Source organism: Mytilus trossulus, chromosome 4 (genome assembly GCF_036588685.1).
Source record: "Mytilus trossulus isolate FHL-02 chromosome 4, PNRI_Mtr1.1.1.hap1, whole genome shotgun sequence".
NCBI classification, from domain to species: domain Eukaryota; kingdom Metazoa; phylum Mollusca; class Bivalvia; order Mytilida; family Mytilidae; genus Mytilus; species Mytilus trossulus.
Genome location: NC_086376.1, coordinates 74,736,620 through 74,759,369, shown reverse-complemented (window position 1 = coordinate 74,759,369; position 22,750 = coordinate 74,736,620). Strand labels below are relative to the sequence as shown.

Here is a 22,750-nt window from a genome sequence, read left to right as displayed (position 1 = left end):
GTGTTTGTACTTTTGTCTATTGTTCTTATACTGTATACAATAGGTCAAGGATATTTTATTTGACCTTGACCTTCATATTTTTACGGTTCATTGCCCAATGTTATTTTTTTTTTTTTTGGTTTTTCTAATTCTATTAGGAATAGGCCAATTATATTTGATGTCAGGTGGAATTTTCGAAAGTTTAAATACACCAATTTGGCTTGTTTCCCCTGCTTTAACAAAGAGTTCCGTTTCTCTTGTTTGATTTCAACTAGGTTTCCGCCTGTTCATATTTAAGTACAGGTTCATATTAAAGTGTGTTGCATTGATACCAAATTTCCGTAGGCGGTATGACAAGTATATCCACCTACATTTTTTTGTGATCATAAATAAAGTGAATGCAATGATAGTGTTATTTTGATGTGTCAAATTTGTCATTTGCGAGATTTTTAAATTTTCAATAAAAGGAACTCATTATTTTAATATTTAATACATTAGTACATAAAATATGTTTTAAAATGTGTTACATTTAAAATCGAAAATATTTAAATAATGCAGATGTCTTGATAGTCATGCTGTCTTCTCGTTACATGCATAAACTTCACTTTAAAAATTTGATAAAATGATTTATATTAAAAAGTTGTGCACGATGATTCGTAAAACATCATAGTTGTAAAGTTTTGACGACAATCACAGTTGGTTTACTTTCATGCATTTAAAATTTTAAACTCTGCTCCTTTCTATACGCAATAAATGCTATACATTTTATCTTGAACATAATTGTTTTTTATAACGACTAGATTTTAAAAAATCACAAACATTGCATGATTGCGGAACAAACATTTATGGCGCATTTGGTCTACTGTCGAACAAGCATTTGTGTCTTCTGCCGAACAAACATGTTTGGCGCATTTGGTCTACTGTCAGACAAGCATTAGTGGCGAAATTGGCCTACTGTTGAGAAAACATTTGTGACGAAATTGGCCTACTGTCGAGAAAACATTTGTGGTGAAATTGGCCTACTGTCGAAGTATCGATTTTGTCCAACCGTCGAACAAACATGTGTGGCGAAATTGGCCTCTTGTCGAACAAATATTGGTGGCGATATTGGTCTACTGCCGAACAAACATATGTAGCCAAATCGGCCTACTGTCGAACAAACATGTGTGGGGATATTGGTCTATAATCCTGGTACTGGTGTGGCATCTGATATTGGAAAATTTGAGTGTTATTCATTCCATGTTTTCTTTGATGTGTTATGAATTCACTCTCAGTTTTCATTGTTATGTGACATATACTGCATGCGAACATTGCTGCTTGAAAGCAAGGTTTTGTGGTTTTTGCACTATTATAGTCCGATGAAACTTTTCTGTACTTCCTGTTTGTCGGATTTTCCTCATCCGATCTTATGTAGTTCCTCTCCCGAACAACGGTGTTAAATCTAACGCTCTTTTTAGACGAATTGTCCGTATTCATTGCTGCACACGTCTGGCATCCTGGTATATTGCCAATCCGGCTGCGGAGAGTATCTGTTCCTGTGTAAGATCTGGTATTATTGTTTTGATCACAGTAAACACATGATATAGATTCAGATGAGTTGTTCCGAAGTATTCCTTTCGGTTGTTGTATTTCTTTTCCCTTTGGGGATAGCCTCCTCTTCAGACCTTCTGAAAACGCTCGGACAGAAAATCCTCGTGTCGTCTTTTGAGTTTGCATGACTTTTTTTAAGATCTGAAACAAACAAAAATAGTTTAATACTGTTACAAATCATAGATATATGATCAAAATGTAATTATATATGTGTTGTGCATCTTAAGGTTTACTTGGGATTGTTTTTTTTGTAGAATAAATGACTTACTATTCAACACGACGGGAATTTTGAATTAAAACAAGCTTTAGGACATGGGTTTTTTTTTAAGCAGGAAGCAAAAAATTAAGAAAACTTTATATTTATTTATTATGTTTTGTTCGGGATCGCATGCATCTTTTGTTTCCAGTTGTACTGTACTTTTATGTGGTAATTGTTCAAATCGTTTTATCAGACTCGCCAATTTGTCGCTCGAATTTAACTAATCGGTTACATTTCACAAAGGTAGCAATTATTTTGTTTATCGAAACTGTAAGGTCCATTGACCAAGTAAAACTTTTTTTCTTGAGAAATTTTGCAGGTTAATCTATTTTATGGAATTTAAAATTAAATAGATTTTACAAGTACATCTCATACGAGTCACGAAACAAAGTATCCAAAAAGTTAAAGAATTTGCGTCGGTTTTTTTATGATTTACAAAAAGGGAACATTCATATTTATATCAAAGAGACCTAATAAAATTGACATTGGGAATGGAAAATGTGTCAAAGAATAACGACCCTACCCAAGGGCAGAAAACAACCAGAGGTGACCAATGGGTCTTTAACACAGCGAAAAAGTCCCGACATCCGGAGGCGGGCTTCAGTTGGTCCCCATATTCGATATGTAGTGTCTATCCACGACACAAACTAAATGTATGAACAGCAATAAACAGCTGCGCCATGAGCGCATGATACGCCCTTCGTCTTGTGTGTGAAGTTTTATGCAATAATCATATAAACAGTTTCGGAGATAGGGCGCGACATATGAATCACGCCTTTTTCTTTTACAAAAAACTCAATAACTCTAATATAAATTTTTGAATCATCATTACATATACAGATCTTTAGGTTAATATAACTAAAAGTGTGTAAGTTTTAAGCAATAGTCATCAGGGGCGTAGCTACCCGGAGGCACGACAGCACGTGCTTCCACGTCGTTTTCACAAAAAAAAAAAAAAAAAAAAAAAAAACAGAAGAGAGAGAGATGAGTTGGTTAATCGGAATCGGACAGCGTGATGTATGTATTAACTAAGACTATTATGATTATGATATTTGTTTATCGTTCGGAGACTGTTGTAGTCTATCCATCTATCCCGGATATTAATTTGACAACATAGTAACAAGTTTTCGAGTCATGCAGAAAAAGATCGTAGCTCCCTATACGCTAACACACAATTGCGTGCACATGGATTCGGCAAGCAAGAAAGAAATGGCAAAATAAAAATTTATAAATTGAATGTTAAAGGAAAGAACTATGTTGTCACTCTTTTTATCGATGACATAACATTAAATAACGTTTCAAAATAATTTTTATTTTGGAGGTTATGACAAAATCGGAAGTAACTAGCTTGTATATTTAACAAGATTTGAATTTGTAATACTCAGTCTAAAACATGAAGTTTTGATGCAAATTTTACAGTGTACAGTTCATCAGTTTGTAATGAGATGTACCAATCGGCATTAGAATTATCAGATCCCTTCGATATCGTTAAAAAATATGCCGAGGCGATGTGGTCCACTGACTACCGGAGCCAATTACCCTGCAACTACGTCAAAGCAGTATTGGAAAGTCTCATTATTTTTTTTGCGTTCATATATCATATGATAAGGGAACTGGAGAGTGGAATCGCGCCAAGTATTATCAGAAATTTGTCTGAGACATATGAAACTGACTTGGCATGTAATTTTGGCGAATTCGATTGGGAGGTCGCTCGATGCCGAACACGTACGCTGGTTTATAACATCTTGCGAGTGCTACCATGCCATGATGGAGATCTATCAACCACGGTACTACGTATGCAATTGACAACAAATGTAGGATCAACAATGAACAACGACCGTTACATAGAAATACTGCATATTCATCGGGACTTCAGTGTAAATATTGACAAAGTAATAGAGAAGTTTGTTTCTGCCCAGACCCATAGAGCAGATATTGGACAGTTTTGAGTAGATTCTGTATCACAAATATGTGTTGTTTATACATAACTCTATTCAGAAGATTTATATAATTAATAGTTTTTCATTCATGAATTTTAATTTACATATAGCGCCTCTTTTAACCGTCCTATGACCCCAAAACCGAAAAAAAAAGTTCTGCCGCGATAATAGGGTTTCAAAAATTTTTCGCCTCGCTCCGCTCGGCGGTAGTTGCTTCCACGTCGTTTCTTTCTAGCTACGCCCCTGGTCATTAGTGCGATATGTGAACCCCCCCCCTCAATAAATAAAATTTTGAATCTGACATCATCAAAAAGTATACAGATCTTGATATTAATATAAATAAGAAATGTGTAAAGTTTGAAGCAAAATACATCATAAATCGTTTTGAGATACGGCGTACATGCGAGAGAGAAAAACGCACACCTGTTTTAGTTATAAAAGCTCCTAACTCAAAAAGTATACAGATCGTTTGACCATCATAAGAAACAACTATATGTTAAGTTTCATGACATTTTGATAACGGTTCTCAAGTTATGGTCGCACCGTGGCATGTGAAAGCCGGACATACATACATACATACAGACGGACGGACGCTGGACATTTGTATACCATAAAACGTCCGGTCAAAGTTTTGAAGGGCATATAAAAAAGCGCAAGAGCTAGATCTTTAATTGCGGTTCTTCATTTCAAAGTCACAGTGAAGACATCTACACGAAGCATAATGTGTCACCTCACTCACTGAGTGCAAGTTTAAGAAGGTCACTGGCACCGGTTTTAATGGATTTTTTCTTTCTTGATGTAACTCCAGCACGACTGTTATATTGAGGCAAACATCAAAACTGACATTTTAGCAACGTACACAAACTGGATCACCGTGACCTGTTTCTATTCTGGATGGATTTGAATTGATATGATTGTAGGATTTAGAGTAAATCAAATGTGAACAATTCAAGTGATGAGAAAATCAAACCGATTGAAATAAAGATCCTTGGTCCACGCTTTGCTTATGACAAACATTTAGAATGTGTCCGTGGGACACAGATGATCCCCGCTTGCATATACAGTAATGAAGGGGCATAACACCAGAACAATAAAAGTGGCGACAATAAAATAAGAACTTGATCTGAGGTTTGTGGTTATGAGCAAGCTACATTATGTTTTTGTTATATAACATTTGGTTGAGTCAAACTTAGTAAGAGAACTGAAAACAATTTCGGGACCTACGGATAGACAGGTAAATGTACGGACCAACAGACAGACGTACGGACTGACAATGGTTAACCTTATTGTCCCTCGTGGGGGTCGGAGCATAAAAGCATTACAAACTTTCTACATCCGATTTTGGTCTTAGGTATATCTGAAAAATATATCTGAAAAATATACCCAGAAGAACATGCAGCATTGTAAAGCAAGATTACAATTTAATCAATTATGATGTTTAGGTAGTCCGGAGGGCACGAAATTTGATACTCAAACACCTTTCATTTAAGGTTCATGTTGACTTCCCAACTGGAAACTTGAGGAATAGAGAAATGACAAGCAAACGAATAAAGTCTTCACACGATGAATATCTACTACCCTCATATAATTATAGATTCCACCTACCTGAATTTTAAAGTACACACTTCATCTAAAGTAGTTATAATACAGTAAAGATCAAGAGCATGTACACTAATGAGAGTTTCTGAACCCGATACCAGGTACCCGAGAAAACATTACAATACCAGCATTGTGTGGGAAAATAAATCGTATTTCTTAAGGCAAATTATTTGAAATAAAAACATTTGAAGCGGATCTGATGAAAGATTTCTATTTTTATTAAAAGCTTAATCTTTTTACTGTCCGAGCGAGCTATTATGTCCCAGAAGAAAAACCAGTAAAATACTAGAAATAGCCGGTTAAATCTGCATGTCCGGATTTTTTTCAGAGCCTGGGGATATATGTTTTGTCTTAATGTAAATCGATAGTCTTGTACTAGAGAAATGTGTTTAAAATGGAGATTTTTGTTAGGAACGATTTTGGAAAGCAGTTGTAATTTGAAAGAATGTTTCAGTTATTTCTGTTTTGAATTTAGAGCTTAATATCTTTCTTAACTTCAAATGATTTTCTTTATTAGCTGAAACCTACTATATGTCAAAGACATTAATCAATGAGTAACTATGATGACCACAAAAATGTTACAACTTCATTCAAGGTGTCAGCCTATTTGAAATTTAAAATTGAAAGATAAATATAGTCATACAAATTGCACCCATTTCGAAGTTTTGTCACAAACCGGTCCCAATTATACAAAGATATAATTATAAGAAGATGAAGTATGAGTGCCAATGCGACAAATTTCCATCCAAGTCACAATTTGTAAAAGAAAAAAAACATTATATAGAATAGTACGGTCTTCAACACGGCGCATTGACTGACACCGAACAGCAAGCTATAACGGACCCCAAAAATTACTTTACAATGGTATTTGCATTTCTCAATACATTGGGGGGGGGGGGGGATATCTGTAAATACCTCCGTCTAATTTTCATCGTTATACATTATTTGTTTATATCATTAATTAATATAAACTATTTGAAAAGACGGTGAGCTAGAATATTGTTTTCGAATTATAGAAAAGGAACACAGCTTATACGTTTCATTTATTTTTTGGGGGTATTTTTACGTGAAGATAAAATTGTCTAAATGAATAATCTGGAACGTGGATTGGTCTACACATGAAAGAAGTAGACAACATGTTTATATACTCGAATATTTTATAAAATATCATTGCATTTTTAAATACTAACATATAATATTAAAAAAAAAACGTCTTGCAAATATGATTGTAATGAATGTTCATGTTTCCTGAATCGATTCGGGTATTTTGGTATTTTTATCGAATTTAAAAAGAAGAAAAATATATAAAATATTTTGTTTTTAAAAACTTATCCAATACAAAAATTTCGGAAATTAAAGAATACTCACTTCTTTCCTTTTACGTGTTTAACTTCCCATGTACAAATAATTGTCCGGTCGTTGTTTTAATATAAGTCTTAATTTGAGTAAATATTTGACAGTATTACTCCTTTTGACGTTTAGCTATCCAAATTACGAAAAATGTGTCTCTAAATACTACAATTATGCAGCTAATTAGCACTTTTATTACATACGGCAGGTTGGTCCACATAGATTATAACCACACAGACTGATGATCAGTTTAAATCGCTGAATGGATTACGAAATGCAATATCAGTGGACCAAAACAAACGTTTGTAGGTCAGCTTGAATAAAGACCTGTTGAGAATTATACTTATTATAATGCAGAAAGATTAAAAGATAAAAAAAGAGATGCATTCTATCTTTTATTCTTCCTGTCATTGACATGTGTCACACTCAGTTAACATAATAGGGACGTCTAGGGCCTGAGTCCACTATTTTTTAAGCATATAACATTATTTCCCATTTAGGTCAAGTAGTTTTAAATTGATAGACGGTTTTTAAAAAATACTTCCTAAAAATAAACCTTAAACATGGAATGTTATTAAACCCGCAACCTTTTACCCTTAATACATTTTCATCACCGATTAGAATCAGTTAAAAAATAAATTAATAAACGTCCCTTTAATAAACAGCTGGTCCCGAGATTTTTGGAAAAAGATATACTGCAATATTATAAACGATAGCTGTGTGAAATTTCTTAATCGTAAGCTGCAATTAAAAAATAATCAAACTAGAAAAAGCGCTGACAATACTAGGACAGTATTTTTTGGCATTTACCTTATAACACACTATAAAAGGAACATATTTGTTATTCGTTTATTATTTTGTACACAAATTAGTCAGTTAGTTTTCTCGTTTGGATGGTCTTGCATTTGTCTTTTTTTTATGTGAACTATGTGGACTTTTTTTCATTGGTGAAGGCCATACGGTGACCTTTAGTTGTTAATTACTGTGTCATTTTGGTCTCTTGTGAAGAGTTGTCTCATTGGCCATCATACCGAAAAAAAACATAATATCAAGTTGACAGTTCTAGCAGGGTATGAAATAAGCAGGGGCCCACAGACCAATGGCCCCTAAAATTGGTGTGGGCTACTGAAATTTCTGCTTTTCTTGCATAGGACTGTATATATGGGCTACACAATATACAGTAAACTGTGAGCTACCATTGCTCAAGTCTAACTGTCTTAAGTTCTATCCCTGAGTCTAGGACGGTTGATCATTGTTTGCATTTACCCAATAGCACGATTTAAAAAGGAGCATCTAACAAAAAATGCAAGTCTGTCATAATTGTTTTTCGTTTATTGCTGTGTTATAAATTATTTAGTTGGGTTTCTCATGCATTTGATTTGATTCACATCTATCATCCTAGTTCTTTGAAAGCTTACTACATGTATATACGGCGTGAGTGTTGCTCACTGTTGAAGGCTGCTATAAAATAATGTGTAATTGTTCATATTGTCAGCTCAGAGACATATATATATATTATGGTCAGCTTTAGTTAGTTGCATGTTTGGCATCAAACAAAATCTCCATATATATATATATATCTATCTGGGACCATATACTATGGGTAGTAAGATTACGAAATTTGCCAACTTTAAAATAATGAAGTTGTTAGTGTAACTTCTGATAAGTCAAAGATGCAATCCATATTCTTTTATTCCTTCTTACTTAAACAACAAATGCTGGTTAACTATGAAAAGGGGGTATAGAAACGGTTTGCTGGCAAATCACCAGTATATTTGCGTGTGTAATTGTATTAAATCGAAGGCATTGTATTCGGATTTTTTAAACTTTAAAATTCTACAAAAATCTTTTTTTATTTACAATCAAGGACAATACTTATAGTTTCAATTACTTCTAAGAAATTAATAAACAAAATTCCACGAAATTAATCGTACTAGTTTAATATAGAAAGTTTAAATTATCCTTATAAGACCAAGATTTGTTTGTCGCACCTCTCTCTCAATGCATCTTTCTCTCCATAAGCAAAAGAAAAGGGGATATTAAATCAACAGAAAGACATTTATAGAAGTCTAACAGTTTACAAAAGACTTGTAATTCGGGACATATTCAAATAAGTTATTTCTTTAAATTTTTTTTTATGTAATTTGAAAAACAGTTAAAAAAAAACCCACCTCGACAACGTTATTTAAAACGGCTTTAATTTAGTGTCATCGCTCTGGAAAGAACCACCTGTGTGAGTGAATTGCTTGCTTTTTGTTGTTAGGATGATGTGTAACGACCCCAACCAGGCCAAACACTATATATACTAGTTAAAGATAATTTATTGCTGCAGCGAGAATAAAGCATTTAAGAGTAAATTCATGGTTTAGCAACTCTGAGTCATAACACTGAGTCAGAGTACGTAGGGTTACACTTCTTCTTGAAGTGTGTAATCTGTTAAAGCGGCACCAACAAAAAATACAATTACTGATACTGTAACGGAAAGAAAACAAGAGCAAGTACTCAATATTACGATTTTACTAACATAGAATATATTCCAGCATGATTATGCAGAACGACTAAAGATACAGCTTCACAAGTTCATCTCACTATCTGTATTCTTCATATGATACTCAAAAGCAAATACTAGTACTAGTCATTTCGATTTCACAACGATAGAATGTTTTTCAGAAAGACTATGTATGAACAGATGAATAACAGCTAAAATAACTATAGTCATAGATCCCTCGTGTACACTTTTTTATAACTGACTTTGTATCTCATTTCGTCATGTCCCTTGCTTGAACCTTTTGATACTTTCTAAGTGATATAACTAAAAATAGTAAAACGGGTGATGCATGCAAATTTTGCTGCAAGCAACAAATACTCATTCAGCCTGTCCACGCAATTGTCTCGCTCGATTTTCAGTTGCGATTAGCTACTGCAATGTTTTCCCGTTACAAACTTATCTTTTAAAATGACCACCCGACATTTAACAGTAGCACGCTGTCCTATTATCTACTTTACAAACATATAATTCAATGTACAGATTATTTTGGCAATTTACATTTATTTTTATCATGAAACGTGTATTAATAAGTTTAATTGATAGACTGCTTTAGTTAAAATGAAATATACAAAATAAAATTAAAAGTACTTACATGTATAGTGTAGATCCTTATATGATTATCAACATTCGATTAAAGCCAACATCAAGCAGTGGTCTATTCTAACCACGTGTTTTCAATAACCTGAGGGTGTGCTTGATTGGTCAGATAACCAATTGTTAATATGCAAAGAATCTGTCTGATGTACATAATATTCCCCAACTATTGCGGTGTTTGATTTTATCTGACATGTCAACTTTCCGTTAATTGAAGATGTCCGACAAATTAAAAAATGGATACTAATAACCTGAGGTCACTTGAATATTACACTTGTAGATGTCAAACTGATAGCGGAAACTACACAAACAAGATGAGGCTGTTCTGTCAAAACAAAGTGGTTGTTGACAAGTTAGTAACAAAATTATAAATTATACATTAAGTAAGTATACAGAGTAATAATTTACAGTTTTGTTTTGAACTTGTCAACAACAACCTTGTTTAACAAATCAGCCACATTTTGTTTGTGTAGTTTTCGTTCAGAGTACTATCGTACTATAACATCATCGCTGTTAAAGAACAACTTTATTTTACAAGACTTTAATACATACTAACGAATTTCAGCTTACGTCTGCTTGTATATGAAGTCCGCATTTATTATTAGCTTTTAAAAAATCATGTTATCATCATCTTCTACTCATCGAATATACTCAACAATTACCGCGCCTAAATCATGTTCGTTGTATACTTGATGCCCTTTCAGATAAAAACAAAAACCCGGGGAGAATCAATTTACCCCATAATTAAGACCCATGTTTCAACCATTTGGCCGATGGGCAAGTGCACCTAAAAACACTTTATAAACTTTACAACTTTTTAATTTCAGTTGTAATAAGAATAAGAATATGTTATGAATACATTTGTTAGTGTTTTAGAGTATTTCAGTCTTAATCTCGTGTAAGAGGCTGATAATTTTGGTCGCTTATAAACGCTGCAGTGACAGAAGTTTACAGCAATTAAAACAATGGACATATCGTAACTATTTGAAACACACGTAACGAAATAGTCACCCTTTTACCCTCTGTAGACTTTATGTAATTACAAATCTGTATTAAGAAATCGAAAATTATTTCTTGCACTGTTTTTCAAACCTAAATTATCATAATTAATCTGTAATGTTACTGTCATGTTAACTTTAAATAACGATTCATGATTTTATGATAAAACCTTTCCTATTGGTGTTGATATACCAAACAACCTCAAAGATATGTTAGAATACATACACTCTTGGTATATTTACAGTAGAAAAACAAATATTTGACTTCTTTACCCTTGACACTAGTATATCCCGTTGAATTCCCGTGAAACTTAAAGACATACCAAAAAAGAATGTCAAATGTAAATACAAATATCTTCTTGGAGGAAATCATGAAGAAAAAAAACCACACCCGGATTCAAACTGACTGCGATGTGGGCTTTGTTCATTGTTGAAGACTGTACGGTGACCAATAGTTGTTAAATTTTGTGTCATTTGGTCTCTTGTGGAGAGTTGTCACATGGACAATCATTCCACATCCCATTTTTCATATGATATGATCAAGATTCTGGGGGTTTTTTTATTGACAAGATATTCGTTTTGTATTTAACAAAAAATCTAACTTCTGGTGTAATAAGTTCGTACCCTTGAAACGCATTTCGTCTACATAAGATTGATTGAATGTCGCCTGCTTAACGTATATGTGGTTAAAATGTTTAAACACTTTCACGACGATCGTCTACATAAGAAAATCGTTGCTTAGGAGTGCAAATTATGTTTTGATTGATTTTCTTGGTTTTAACGCCACTGTTAAGCACCGCATTTGGGCTATTTCCTGGTGGCAAGTTTTTATTGGTGGTGGAAGCCGGAGTGCCCGTAGAAAATAACCAACTTTCGATAGGAAAAACGAAAATCCTAGTCAATTAATATTGGGTCGAGTCAGTTTACCCGCACGAGCAGGGTTCGAACTCACAACCCCAGTGTTGACTGTCAAGTGATTAATTAAACCGAAGCCTCAATTATGTTTAGCAAATATATATCTAAGAAATTTTTTACAGAATAATACCGGAAATGTATTCACTTTAACCGTCAAATACATTTTATATCTCTTTAATTTGAACGATGACAAAAGATTATGTTTTCAGTTTTTAAAGTTGTTATATAAAATACAGTTCTTGTCTTATTTTATTTTTTATTTACTTGTAAGTAAACAATCACAGTAGGTATAGTGTCCAGCTGGGATCATGCTTTTTCGAGAGAATTGATCGTTGTTAGTGGGACCACATTTTTTGTTGTTGAGTGAATATGACAAGGTAAACAAACAGACTTTTTTTGTTGTAAGACAATAACTTACACTGCTAAGCTAGTATTTGTGATAAAATGTATTATCAAATCTACAATATTTTTTGTTAAAAAAAAGTATAATTCGGCTTTACAAGTTTTCAATAGTTCCGAAATGTAGAATGAAGCTGTTTCGTATTCATACAAATATGCAACTGTCACAGGCAAATGTATATTGAAAAACTAAATATCCTAAGATATACAGACACTTTATATAGAAATGCTTGTTATTGCGTTCAGGATATTCTCAGAATAAATCTAATTTTAAATGTTCGTGGTTTTTAGGTGATCAGACCTGGCTTTTTTGAGTGCGGTTCGGATTTTATCGAGTGAGCAAATACAATTTTATTGACTTATCATGTTATATGTCAGTGCATTTACGTTTAAAAGACAATGGCAATGCTGTATTACATAACACATGTACATTAAAATAACCATCGTTCATTTGTTTACCGGTATATTATTGTTTGCCACATCTTAAAAAATAGACAAAGGCAAACATATATTTGGATAGATCAAACATGTCTGCACGCAAGTAACCACTGTTAACATCATGCACATTCATTGTATTTTACCAACACACAGGTTTATGTATGTTTGGATCAATCTAAAATGTCCACACCCATGTAAATATGTTGGAACTATCCAACACGACAACGCGTAGGTATACTTGCATTCAACAGTGAGAAAAAACCTGTACCAAACATTCCAGCAATAAAAGACTTTGCTATGAATAATGAGAAAAAATAAAAAAAAATAACGAAATAGTCTGTATACTAGTAATACAAATTAAAACTAAAAAAATATGACGGCCGTGAACCAACGATATTCACTGGACAGGATCTTGACTAAGGACACGCACATAAGAACACACTGTTAAGATGATTTTTTATTAACTTATCTCAATAGATTGGCACGAAACACATACAAACAAACTAACATAAAAACAATAGACACAAAGTACCATTGTAAGAGTGCTTGAAGTTACTGAAAGCTAGTTCAAAGCCAATTAGACTTTTAAAATCAATAAAGTTTGTTTTCCCAGACTAAAGTTTCAAGCAGTTCAATGTTGTATTTAGATCTTCATGCATATTCAGTGTAAAGCGTGAAGGCCGTACTTTAACCTATAATGGTTTACTTTTTAAATTGTTACTTGGATGGAGAGTTGTTTCATTGGCACTCACACCACATCTTCCTATATCTATGTGTTATTACACCCTAAATGTTTTTATTTACTTTTTGTCTTGATGATGACTTAATTTATAGTACTCAAAATGGAAAACAAGAACAATGTTCAAATGTAACATCTGCGTGGAGAGGAGTCAATCAAGCCTATGTTATGCTTGGTCATTTGCCTCTTGTCTCAATTCTCTCTTGGTAAAATAGTTGTGTTTATAATGCATTTTACTGATTTTTACTCCTGTCACTTAGTTTTCGTACCCCTATCTTTCAAACTCCAGGTGCAATTTATATAAATTATCAAACATAATTTACTGTAAAAACAAAATGTAGTATAAAATTAAATTATAAAAGTTTCATTCATTTCTAATAAATCTATATCTAAATACTGCAAGATTATAGTACCAAAAAATCAGAACAGCAAATTATCATTAGATTGAAAGGAGTTAAATTTGATCAGCATAGTGGTATGTTTTTCCACAATTAATAAGGAATATAGATAATATTGGCAATCGCTAAATAACAGCTGCAAACTAGATATGTACATTTTGAGCCCAACAATGCCTTCTGTCTGATTCACTTGTCTTTATAAAAAAAAAAAAAAAAAAAAAAACAGAACCATTTGTTAAAAAATTGTACGTTATACTCGAAAAAACGCATTTTTACAATGTAAAACACTTATTTTTATGTAAAATACAAGGACATTTTGTGTCATTTTTTGTGTCAATTTTTGCTCCATATGTTTTTAGTTTTCAGAATAAATTAACAGTCATGATTAAAATATTATAAAGAGGATAGCAAATCAATCTGAGCGATCGCACCTAATACTAAGTGATGATTCACTCAAAAAAACACGACCTAAGTCGGGCACTATACATACCGTGATAATCAGTGTATTTGGTTCACCTGATTGTATATACTTAACCTGTCACAAAAGGCCATTACATCTGTACAATAAATTATATCAAACAAGATATACAATGTTCTTTTGTTTAGAGACTATAGGACAGTATAGGATAGGAAAGTCAGATTTTCAGGACGGGAAGTGTTCGGATGATGAAGGAGCTGATTATTTTTATCCTTGCTTTTCAAATAGTTTTCTTTATAGCAGGTAAGACAGTAAATGAGATCTTTGGATTTTACTATGTGAAAGGACAAAAAAATCTGTTAATATACATATATGTATATGAATGGCATGTCACGTACACAAAATAGAGAAGAAAGCTCAGTATAGTTTTCGTTTGTTGATGTGGTTCCTATGTGTTTCTCGTTTCTCTTTTTTTTCTTCTTCTACAGATTAGACCGTTATTTTCCCCGTTTGAATGGTTTTACACTAATTATATGTTGGAGTCATTTAGAGTTTGCTTTTCGGGGTGAGCCAAAGCTCCGTGGTGAATGCCGTACTTCGACCTATACTAGTTTACTTTTATAAATTGTGACTTAAGGTGGAGAGTTGTTTCATTGGCACTAATACCGCATCTTCTTATGTCTAAATATAAGACACAACACATACGATAGCTTTTTATATATTTTTCTCTTTTAGTTGCCCCTTTCAATGAATACCCTTTATTCTCACCCAGTAAAGCTTACCAAATTGGTAACTGTTAAAATATGTAATCTCCGCAAATGTATTCAAATAATTGACACTGGACGTAGAAAACACATGAAAGTTTCTTTTAGTATAAAGTCGAAAGAGAGATTGTAATCTGTATTATTCATTTGCCAGCCTTCTGGTCTTTTTGTGATTTGAGATAACAGTATACGTCGGTGCTTTTTAATTATTATTCGGATACAATCTGTAGTGATGTTTTCATCCAATTTCAGCTTCTATAGTATTCAAAAAAAAGTTATCAAAAGTACCAGGATTATAATTTTATACGCCAGACGCGCGTTTCGTCTACATAAGACTCATCAGTGACGCTCAGATCAAAATAGTTGAAAAAGCCAAATAAATACAAAGTTGAAGAGCATTGAGGACCCAAAATTCCAAAAAGTTGTGCCAAATACGGCTAAGGTAATCTACTCCTGGGGAAAGAAAATCCTTAGTTTTTCGAAAAATTCAAAATTTTGTAAACAGAAATTTATAACAAAAAGGACCATATAATTGATATTCATGTCAACACCGAAGTGCTGACTCTATTAGTTTTACTGAGCGAAAGGGAAACATTACGATGTCACGATGGATTTTCTGAGTACGATGCTTTTCATTTCATGGAAATGAAATTTCCTGTGGATATGACATTCTGCATGGTGTTTTGGTTAAGTAAGAGCAACCGAAAATAGTAAAAACAAACCCACAATCGGTGCAATTTCAATTTTGGAACAAAAAACTATCTGTTTCATGTTATCAGAGATATGTGTGTTATAAACAGCTATTCTAATCCAAAAGTAACATACTTGTAGGTGTCTTTCGTTTTGTTTCACTCCGTTGTAACTTTCTCTTTGAAACATGTATGATTTTTTTTATTCAAATGTTAAATTTTTGAAATAGACATACATACTACCGAATATTTAAAGCTTTTATTGGAAAAATGGATCAGATTTATTGTTGTAGGTAACAAAATGACATGTTGCAAGTTAATAAAACAGTCAAGAGGTGTCAGTCACTCATGTATTTTCGTGCAGACAAGTGTTGTAACATCTTTAAACGGCGTAGGATAAAACTGAAAATGGGACATGGGGGCAAACTTTTGAAAAGCACACAACTGAAAAATATATCTTTCCTGTATTCTAACAGTCTGAAGTATAGGTCAGAGTCCTATTTAGTTTTCGTTTTGTATTTTCAATTATTTTATTTTGTCTAAGAGTTTGATGGACAAATGCATAGTGTTGTCTTCCTTGTCCTACTCACAACTCAAACGCCCTTGACTTTACTGAAGCTTAAAACTTTATTTCGATATTTTAGTTCAAACAAACCGAATATTTTTTCCTTTTCCCTTTTCCCGATAACATACCAAAAGGCCAATCGCGGATGCTGGCCTGCTAACTTTTACCTAGGACAGACTATATTTTTTGTTTTCAGCTTTATATCTACTGATCATGTCAACCCATTAAAAAAGGGAAAACTGTCCATCACTTCAGGTGTATTAAAAAACCTATGCCTATTCTTACTGGCAATAAATTAACGAACAATCAAATAAGGGATAAAACAGGATTATTAGTTTTAGAGGGCTCGTAAAAAAGGTTCAGGGTCCCACATTATTTAAACTATTGGAAAACAAGTAAAATTATACTGATATAACGTGTGTCTCCTATCTCCTCCCATAATTCACATGTTACCGCTTCCCCTCTGAATAGTCCTGGATCCACTACTGATTCCGATAGGCGAACCAAATAAATAGTTATGAATGACCGCTTCCGTTAGGACAAGACAGTGGCCAATATAATCAGTAGTTATTTTAAGATATATGTTTTGCATTAGTTGGATCATGGCATAACTGAAATGCAATGGTTGGGGTATTGACTTTAAAATTTGAACTATTTCACTAATTAAAGAAAACCAAGAAAGACAGCACCCACACAATGATGTACTGTCTACACAAGGAGGGTAACATGAGTATAGAATTCTAGTCAATTACAAATAGTCAAGTCTTGTATTAGGGAAAGATGTCTGTTTGGCTGTTTGATACACAATCACGTGTCATCGGATTGCGAAGATTCGTTGAGTGCATTATCCGGCATTCGGACAAAATAACACATTTTTCAATTGTCCCTTTCGATCTTCTGTGCCCACAGAACCAAACCTCATTGATAAACGGATAAATTTGTAATCCTCCCAAATATAGCTGAAATGTTTGACATTGACTCTTAGTATGAAAGCCGTCTAAAGGGAAATGGACATCGTCGGTATGATTTATTTTCGCCACTCATCAAATCTATAAGGGTCGTCCGAGTTAACAGCACGTCATCACTTTGATTAATATGTATTTATATATTATTCTTTTTAAGGAATTGTATATTTATGTATGAAATTCCTTGTTGTTATCTATCTTGTTCCTTTCATGTATTAGAGCTTAAAAAATATGGAAAGGGATGGGGCACGATTTTCTTTAGGTGTGGAATTGATAACAATGAATTATCCTACACCACCTTCAATAAATCATAACAGCCAAATAAAATAAACTAGAACACACCCGTGATCTCACGGGTCCGTGACTGAATTAAAGTATATAACTTTGCGCAAGTCTTATTTTAAAATTAGTATTGTCATCTGATAAAGTCATGCCGATTATAAGATACACAGTTTTCTCTGCTTTCAAATCTTTCTGTTTGAACCCGTCGAACTGGAACTTATCAATTATTGGTAATATTTATTATTTGGAAAACAATAGGTCCTGGAATGGAGCCACCAGCATTGTCCTATATAAGTTATAAATAAAGATTCGCTGTTTTACGTCATGCCCACTAACAAATTGAAAACTGTACCTATACGCCTTATTTTTAGTCCAGATTTTTAGTATTCGTATTGTTATCTCAGAAAGTCTTACTGATTAAAATACTACAATAGGTAACAATTGGACAATTTAGTAGTGTCAACCCTGTGATTATGACCCGTGTATATAGCATATTAATCCTGGATACACCGTTTGGTGGTGCGCCTGTCAGATGCGGAACGTAGATAAGGTAATAGGTGACAGGTGAATATACTATTGGTATCGGTATCGGACTCGACCCGGAACTTCTTAATTATTGGCAATATTAATTACGTGGAAAACAAAAGGGCCTGGAGTGGTGTAATTTTTAATCTACACCTTTGTACTATATTAGTTATATATAAAGTTGAATTCTGTGATTCGTCGTTTTTACGTGATGACGGCTGACAAATTGGACCTCGTAATTTTAGTATTATAGATAGATCGGATGTGTCAAACAGTAAAACTGGTTTCATTCGGTTAAAGGCTGTCAAAACACATTCTAAATATTGCTTGAAACGGAAGTTTCAAATGTGTTTTTATACTGTGAAGCAATAAATCTTGTAAGCTATTATATACCATGATTGGTTATAATATGTTTTTTAAGTGTTTATAAGAGCAAGGCATTTATGGTAAAAAAAATCTATAGTTTTGAAAAAAACTGATACACCGGTTTACGGTGAAGAAGTGATTAAATCTGTTTTTCTTTATGTCACGTTGGGGTCTTAGTAGCCGGTTATATGGTGTAAGTTTTGTTCCTTGTGGAAGGCCGTACGAAACCTACCAGTTGCTTACTGAGTAAATGGACTTAACCCGCGTCATTTGGTGGATAGTTGTCTCATTGGCAATCATAACACATCTCCAAAATTTATATTCTTCAATACATCAGTATTTAATATTTACGGGGCTTATGATAAAGTAATAAAATAACATGACTGCTTAAATTCGTTAAAGAAATATTTCTACCGGATCCATTGCCATCATCAATTATTACTTAACAAAGTCGTTTTACACGTAACAAGGAAATGAATCAAATGCAACCCGGTAATGACCTTTTATTATCACACAAATCGTCTTTAATAAATGGTTTGTACATGTTTTATAATTAAACAGTCTGTTTAATAAGTCTTTCTTAGAAACACCTTACAGATTGATTGATTGATGTTAGCTTGATTAATATCATATAGCAAATATATGATACTTCATGCATGTTCTGGACGGACGAGAACAAGTGAACTCAAAGTACTTAGAAATATATCTATTTTCTCTCTTTGCTGAAGATTAATCTTCCCCTTTTGTCATTTCAGAAGCCGAGAGCCAGAAGTTACCGAGGCACTATGAAGAAACACTTCTCAGTAAAATTAAGCATAGTGTAAGTCCAGGGGAAATAACTTTTATTGAAAAATTCAACACCTTGAAGGACTTTTATCCAGATGGTGGGATACATCACGTCCTACGGAAACGTAACGCAGCCCAAGCTATGATGGATATGGATGGTACTGGGTCGGTGTCCCGTCGTCGTAAAACGAAGAAACGACGACGACGAAAACAAAAAGATCCGTTAATTGAAGCCACGTTAGAACCACGCAATGAAATTTCCGAAAGGCCCGTACTTCGAGAAGGAGGACGACGAAGAACAAGAGTAGAAGCTTCAAATGGACTGTTAAGGGCAAAAGAACTCCAGGCAAACTATATCAAAACAGACAATATGAGAGCAAATAGATTACAAGCTGACATGATAAAGGCTGATATGATAAAAGCTCAAGATGTTGTGGTGACTTCAAAGAGAAGAAAATCGAGACGGAGGCCAAGTTTTGGAGAATTGGTCGATCCAGGTATTGGAATCGAGCGAATCAATTCTTTAACAGATGGTCCTAATTTCGATCAAAACAATATGGACCTTTTAAACAAAAATGAGAATAGTCAGTTCGAGTCAAGATCAATATCACAGGAACCGTCGCTATTCGATTCACAATTTCCTCAAAAACAAAGTATCGCCGATAATTCAAAACTATTCCAAGAACAAAGAATCGCCGATAATTCTCAACTGTTTCAAGAACAAAGTATCGCCGATAATTCACAATTATTTAAACAACAGAATATCGACGAGTTTTCTCCAGACCAGGGGACTAAAATTAAAAATAAACGCAGACTTAGCCAATCTAATACGCTGTCTTCTATTCAGCAAACAGAAGCATTACCCGAATTTAGCTCTTCTCATGTTTTGAATAAAATTCCTAAATTAAGTGAATTTATAACTGATTATTCTCCGTATGTACAGAAAAGAATTCATCCAAATTTTAAACAACAGGACACGTTTGTAAGAGGAGCACCGCCGCCGCTCACTTCGTCGGGCTACAATGAATTTACCAACATGGAGGCCCAAAATTTTGGAATAGGAGAAAACACTGACCAGACACTCGACAATACAGTCAAAACATATATGAAAGACCCTAAAACTACTGGTCCCTGGTTTTTCTAATTTGACTAATGAGCTTTAAAGTTGCTGATTGAACACTTTTGCATTGGATACTTACTAGCTTTTAATAGTTATCATCTATCACAAATTATAATTCTAGGAGATATAAATATAGGTTTTTTTGGAAAGCAATTTGATTTTGGCGAATATTCTAGATTTACTACACGGTGCAAGAGTTAGGCCGTGTTCACATTGACCTAAATTCGGTGTTGTGTTAGTGTAACTCACACGTAAACTAAACACAATTGCGTTCCCATTGATAAAACTCAATGTTTACATGTAGTTTAAATCATGTTTAATCTACACACAGTCGATAGTCAATGTAGGCCTTGTGTAGGTTAAGTGTACACAAAACTAGGCATTTAGGACATTAGTTTTACCGTGTATGTATTTAAGGAGGAAAGTATTTTTGAGTAAAATTGATATTTTTGATAATTATCAGTATAGTTCTTTACAGAAATTGTTGTCTAAATTTTACAGTTTTTTTTTGTTAAAAAAAATTCACGTACTTTATTAACCCCTGATCAAGACTCAAAGCAGCATCATTGTCGAACCCATAAGGCAGCAACAAATTGATTTTCGGGGGGGGGGCTATTATAGTTGAGTATAAAATATATAAGCAAGGGGGTGAGGGTGTTGAGCTATGAATTTTGTTTTGGAAACAAAAAGTGTTTCCAGTTTTTGGCCCTGAAATATTTGTTTGTTTGTTTCACCCTCAGCTGCCACTATATATAATGCTAAAATTTATTTCGACTTGTCACAAAAATCCTGAAAAAAATCAATAGCCCACGCCCATCTACCCCCCTTCCCCAAGAAATGAAGTAAATAGTTGCTGCCTAATTCATTTTAAAAGGTCTTCCCGAATCGACTTGACATACACAGAAATATTTGCCACTGGTCTTTACTCAAACAGCGATTCACGCATAAATGCATGACTAAAAAAAGTGTGGGGTAAATGATATGTTTGTCTAGTATTCCAGATCCGTTAAAAAACACTTAAAATAAATTAAAAAAACGTTACCCTATTCTTTTACCAAATACGCCTTGGAGAAGAAATACCATTTGAAACAAACAGAAAAGATAAAAATGTAGTGATCCCTAATATCTCAATCCTTTTTTGGCTGTAAGCACGCTGCTGCAGCTAACGTTTTCTAATGCGTAATCGAGACATCTCTAGTATATTCAAACTACTGCAAATTATTAAAATGGCTTTCATAAAGTAGCAACCAGTAAACTTAAAAAAAGGGGGGGGGGGGGTATCTGAGTCAGATTTTTTTTCTCGCGCGTACGTTTTTATTCCTTTTTTTTCGATGCTGGTGATCAAATACATTTTTTTTCAATATTTAACACTATAATGTATGGGGAAACTCTTGATCCAGAATATATTTTTTTCATCTGTATGAACATTTTTTTTTTATCAAATTTGGGATCGGAATATTTCCATTCCCACCCCCACCCCCCTTTTGAAGTCAAATGGTTGTTTCCTTACCGCTAGAAAAATTGTCCAAAAATTTTGAAGTCAGTTCTACGTAATGAACATTTAAATGACATATAGTTTACAAGTGGGAACAAATCTTATGTACAGGTGGCTAAACTTTTTTCAAATGGCAAAAAAAAAAAATGTATGTGATACATTTAGATCACTAAATTATAGTATTAAATAATAGTATGAAAGTTTTGTGTGATTTTTAGTTGTTGAGAAATCAGCATTTGTAAAAAAAAAGAAAATATTAACTAGAAAAACTTAAATTGTCTAGATTGTCAGAATAATTTTGTTTGTGTGTATTTTTACTATTAAATACGGGATATTTTTTCATTATTTTGTGTTCTTGTTATCTTTCTCATTGAGTTATTTACAGGAGTACCAGCAGTTTCGGAGAGCTACTTCAAAGTCATGCATTTCAACTAGCTAATAGATAGATGGTGTATACACATCCGACGGATTTAGTGAAAAGACGTCGTGAACAGTTTGAGAACCCAAGACCTTATAGATTTATGTACAATGCAAAAATATTAACAAACAATTAGTGTAAATATAAACTACCCCAGTGTCCAAAGTGAAGTGACCGCGAAGGGGTAGAATTGAACACTATAGGAAACATGTTTACTCTAGGTATACAAACTGTTTGTGCCGCTACCAGAAGCCGGTTGTTAGTTGTCGTTGTTAGTTCCGTCTAAGTATATATTTCGTTAATATTTAGTAAATCTTAGGCCTGCGATTACCTCTTTTGAATTGTATCTAATTTTGTATTTCAAGGACTTATATATAGTTAAACACAGATGCAGGATTGTGTTAGATCATTAGTGAATACCATTCGAAGACTTGCTTTTTCCTTTTGTTTTAAATGGATACTTTGTAGTTGTCTCTCTGGTAATACTCATAATGTATATCCTTACTTGTATACCTAATGCATTTCAAGACACCAAAAATATGAAGAAAATTGGCTACTGTTACGGCTGCCCTTAAGGGCATACGATACAGTTTTGATCCTGTATTTACAAG

General features: G+C 33.5%; 2 protein-coding genes across 2 annotated transcripts; one reads left to right on the top strand and one right to left on the bottom strand.

Moving 5' to 3' along the window:
* Positions 1-453: 453 nt before the first annotated feature.
* On the bottom strand, positions 454-22,408 carry LOC134715968 (uncharacterized). The gene is made up of 2 exons (XM_063578577.1): positions 22,371-22,408; positions 454-1,710 (listed from the first exon to the last, which is right to left on the bottom strand). The coding sequence occupies exon 2, from the start codon at positions 1,693-1,695 to the stop codon at positions 1,126-1,128; it is 570 nt and encodes a 189-aa protein (XP_063434647.1). The 5' UTR covers positions 1,696-1,710; positions 22,371-22,408; the 3' UTR covers positions 454-1,125.
* LOC134715966 (uncharacterized) lies at positions 14,321-20,829 on the top strand. The gene is made up of 2 exons (XM_063578576.1): positions 14,321-14,467; positions 19,076-20,829. Exons 1-2 carry the CDS (start codon positions 14,410-14,412, stop codon positions 20,248-20,250), a joined length of 1,233 nt encoding a protein of 410 aa, XP_063434646.1. The 5' UTR covers positions 14,321-14,409; the 3' UTR covers positions 20,251-20,829.
* Positions 22,409-22,750: the final 342 nt, after the last annotated feature.